The 4,934-nt window shown below is 41.3% G+C and overlaps 1 protein-coding gene across 1 annotated transcript in view; it reads right to left on the bottom strand.

Annotated features, from left to right (window-relative positions):
- The window catches only part of LOC106816241 (adhesive plaque matrix protein 2-like), a gene marked incomplete at its 5' end in the record, with an annotated part of 16,574 nt that overhangs the window by 1,836 nt on the left and 9,804 nt on the right, over window positions 1–4,934 (bottom strand). The window contains one exon of the mRNA XM_014820826.1: window positions 3,656–3,781. Coding sequence (XP_014676312.1) covers window positions 3,656–3,781 — 126 coding nt within the window. The remainder of the gene's footprint in view (window positions 1–3,655; window positions 3,782–4,934) is intronic.

Raw genomic sequence — 4,934 nt, 5'->3', positions numbered from 1 at the left:
AAGAAAACTGACTATATGTATACATACCTGCGTCCGTCACATTCATCTTTTATATTGTTCAGCTTCCTTGAGGATATCTCTTCAAACGTACAACTTCTGTTGCTGGTAGACCTACAATATCACCACAGTGTCGACTATCAAGGGACTAATATCATGTGGAGATCATATCATGTGGACACCATCATCATTAGGGTTACCAATTGGAGCTTGTCTTGATAAGAGGTGACACTCCCTATCTAACGCTATGTAATCAATATAGGCTCTTTGGTTTTAGCTAGTTAGTTGCAAACTTGAAGGATTTTTCTACTGCGATCCGCATGCAGTATTGATATATATTATATTTGATCAACTTTGTCTCTTTCCGTCTTCGTTATTGTTCCTTAGACATAGGAGACTAATATGTAGGAGGTCACGAGGTGGATTGCCACGTTCTGCTCATTGTTCTTTCGATGGCTCAACTGTTTTAATGCAGGTGACATCACCGCTTCCTATGAGAGACTACGATTAATTAATATATGTACATAATTAATAAATGTACATAATTAATACAGTAGACAATTAATACAAGTATATGACTATAGAGGGCGTCACCGTCGCGTTCTTACCTCTCGTGGCAGACGTCCTCGCTGTTAGACTCGCGGCCGTAATAGACTGCCGTTATGCTTATCCGCTGCCGGGTTTTACACGATATCGTGTCCTTGTCTCCCTCACAGATGTCGAGCAGTCTAGAGCTGGCAGACTGACAGAAGGAGCCCGTGTAGCCCGTGCGACAGTCGCACCAAACCTTGCCGTGCTTCGCCGTACAAGTGCCGCCATTTTGACACGGATCCGAGTCACAATCGTCACCGTTCGAACCTCCTGCGACGGATGATGATGATGATGATGATGATGTACATGAATAAAATAAAGAATATGATTATTAATGATGTATTATAAAAATACTGTTTATGATATGTAATATAGTGTATAAGGTGTGTAATATAGACTCATATACATATATGTTATTATATTTAAGGAGAACGGTCGCAAGTCACTTAAGAACGGCGACAATGATGATGACGTCGACGATGATGACGACGGCGACGATGATGATGACGTCGACGATGATGACGACGGCGACGATGATGACGACGCCGACGATGATGACGCCGGCGACAATGATGACGACGGCGACGATGATGACGACGGCGACGATGATGACGACAGCGACGACGATGACGACAGCGACGACGATGACGACAGCGACGACGCCCGCTCACCTGACTCGCAGTATAGTCCGGTGTTGCCTCGCTTGCAGTCACATCTGAACCTCGTTCCCAGGAGTAGCGGTAAGGCAAACGTTCCTCCGTTCTTGTAACACGGCGACGCAGAGCACCAGATGTCGGCTGCAGTATATAAACGGCTACATGGAAACACGCGAACGGACCGGAACGCCGTGTCGATCGCATCGAAACGGAAGAGTTAAACTTCTAATAGCTTTTACTTTAGATTACTCTTTAAGTATAAACATGAAACTCGCGGTGGTATGTAGGCTATTTAATTAATGTTTATTTACTAGAACTAGAGACTATGAATGGTCAGTGCTATCCCTGTGATCAGTCCTTTACGTATTCTTACGGTAAAGCTGCTCAATATTTTAATCCTGTACCATCATTAACAGTACCTCCGCCAGTTTTCCTCTCGTGTAGTTACAGTTTATATTAGTTAGTACCACAGTAAACTATTTATTTTACCGTACATTGACAGCGCAAGGCAGCAACATGGCTTCAGTAGTGTGATGTCTTAATACCATAGAGAGTGAAGGCCACTTGTTAGGAAACGAGAATTAAAGAAAGCGCTCGCGAGTCGTATAAAGTCGTCTGCGTAAACCGCATGTGATTCTAGCTTTTATCATCGTGAGATAAATTAACGGGTTTAGCTTAATAAACGAGCGGTTTGTACATACAATCGATTCGTTCTTGCTCTTGACTTGACTATTTGTGTTTTAATTGCTTGTTTAATGACGCGGAATGTAAGAAAGCGCCGCGCGCGTCTTTTATAAAGACCTACCGCAAAACGGCATGTGACTTCATATCATGCAGCGAGAGTAAAATAACGGTAAAGTAGATTAAGAAGTAATTAAAATAACTAATAAACAAGCGGTTTGTACTACCGATTCGTTCTTAGATACGACTTTTACTTACTCTTTAAGTATGTTATAAACGTCCGCCCGGGTTCGATGTTTTATGAGAGAAATTTGATCTTTACGACCAATAATGCATCTAGCGAAGCATTTTGCAAATATATAAATATCGTTATACAATCTATCAAATGATTCTGTTCACCAGGTTTGAATCAGTATCGTTAATCTAATTAATAGCCATCTCCCGAAGGTGAGTCAAAATCTATTAACGCATGGTGAAGTCTGATTCCGACGAGCAAAGTCATGCTGCAGAAATATCCAATCAGAGGGGCGTTGTATGCGCAACCGAAACTGCGCACCCGGTCGTAAAACGTGATGAAACAGAACGTTGACAGTGTCATAATAAATTATATATATTTATCTATATAGTCTATATTATGACAGTCGCACTCGATGAGTGAGATGACGTCATGATCGTGAGATGACGAACGGACGTTGTACGACGATTCTACGTCTCGCAGAGTTTCTAGTCCAGCCACTGCGACACGAACACCGGAAGTCGTCGGCCATTCTCACTGCAGGCGTGCGTTGTTCAGACACAGGGTTCGGGATCGCATCCAATACCGACGCCTGGTCTAAGCCTGTGTGCAACGTCACGGGGTCAATGAAGGTCAGCGTTGGAATGAGGTGTTCGACGAGGTTAAACACGTAAATGAAATGTATACGGAAATAAAGGCGATAGGAAAGAAATAAATGTAAAGGATGAATGAACAGAATGAACGAAAGAAGCGAATAAATAAATAATTAAAATGATAGACAAAATAAAACAAAATAAAAACAAAATAAAATGTTTTGCTCCTGCACCGGCCACATTCTCCGTCATTTAAACTTACGTATTTGGCACATACGCTGCCACGTATGCCCACGGAGCAGACACAGTAGAACTTATGGCCCCATTCCTTGATGCACGTGGCGGCGATCGACACGGGATTTAGATCGACAAGGGTCCAGAATCTGAAGAAAAGAGAATATATATATATATTAGTATATATATATATATATATATATATATATATATATATATACATAGGCCCTATATACATACGTTTGCGAGAGATCCCGGAGACGAAAAAGAAGAAGATATATATATATATTTATATATATATATATGTTCATAACATAGATATCCCTTGTAAATTTTCTTACTACATATCTATAAATGGTAGCACAGTAGAAAATATGTACCAGGTGAATGCGAACGTATAAAGCATAGGTTGGAATTCACATGAAAACGCCCCAGTACGGCGCGATACGTTAGCACCTATATTCGTGTCATCACATATTCGTGTCACAAATAGCTGTCTCTATTGTTCATTTCTATGGATTATATTGGATTTTGTCCTCATTCACAGTCGATAACGTTGTCGTAGGCCTACTTGTCTCTCTCGTGTCACGAAGAGCTATGTCTCTATTGTTCATTTTCTATGGATGATATATTTTGTCCTCATTCACAGCCGATAGCGTTTGTCTTACTTGCGTTACAGGTGGAGCCACCGAAGCCTGTGGCGCATGAACACCGCGGTGTCGCTCCGTCAGTCGTGTAGCATCTCCCGCCATTCAGACAGACGAAGTAGCGACACGGATCCGGTCCGACTCTAACTGCAAGAACCGAAACGAAAACAACGGAACGAAAGTTAAAACCGGAAAGAAAGTTACGAGAGAATGCTGCCGCGCTAAATCCAGTTCAGTTCAGCAAAATTATAGTATAAACGCTAACTGTAATTATGTGTAATTTAGCATTTATACGCGAAATACGTCAATGACTGCGCACTTGTTATGCAAGGATGGGCGTCGATGATTTTATTCATGATTATATTACGTGTATCCGGATTTTTCGCAGTGTTTACGTGTAAGGGTGCTTGACGAAGAGTGAACGCTACTATCTGCACATCGCTGGGAAATTATGAAAGCCAGCTGATATCGTGGAGATATTAATTAAATAGTTCACAGTGCAAAGCTATCGAATTTAGATCACACATTAGTCTAGTCCGGACCAGATCGAGATAATCATTAAAACATGAAAACAGACACAAATCACTCGTGAATCGGACCAGAACGAGACAAAGTTGCACTGCGCATGCGTACAGATAAGCGCATTACTTACTTCACATAGCAACAGTGTTGTGCGGACAATAGTACGCGAATATTTAGCACGGGTTTAAAAGCGCGTTTGGCCCATAACGTTGTAAATATTAGTCTTCAAAGTCCAAGGGACTATATCGAAGACGGAAAGAGACGGAAATAGACAGATCAACACTGCGGATCGCAGTAGAAAAAGCCTCAAATTTGCAATTTACTAAAGAGGAAGGGAGAGAATTCCAATACGGAATGACAGAAACAAAGAAGCTAAACTTAAAGTGATCCTTAGAAGATGGCACGTGTCGGAAGCAATGATCACGCTCAGATGATCATATGATGCCCATATCAGTTTTGAGGCGCATACTTAACACGCATACACACAGTGTGAGTATTTCGAGCGGACACGGACTAGTTAGGGTTAGATGAGGTGTGCAGGTTTCACACGGGGTAGTATAGCGCACGCACGTCTATTTGTCTGTCTATTTGATCAACTTTGTGTGTCTATTTGATCAACTTTGTGTGTCTATTTGATCAACTTTGTCTGTTTATTTGATCAATTTTGTCTGTCTATTTGATAAACTTTGATTGTCTATTTGATCAACTTTGTGTGTCTATTTGATCAACTTTGTCTGTCTATTTGATCAACTTTGTCTGTCTATTTGATCAACTTTGT

This window comes from Priapulus caudatus, unplaced genomic scaffold, assembly GCF_000485595.1.
Source record: "Priapulus caudatus unplaced genomic scaffold, Priapulus_caudatus-5.0.1 Scaffold1326, whole genome shotgun sequence".
Lineage (NCBI taxonomy): Eukaryota > Metazoa > Priapulida > Priapulimorpha > Priapulimorphida > Priapulidae > Priapulus > Priapulus caudatus.
The sequence above is the reverse complement of the archived record's forward strand: the minus strand, read 5'-3'. Positions and strand labels throughout refer to the sequence as shown.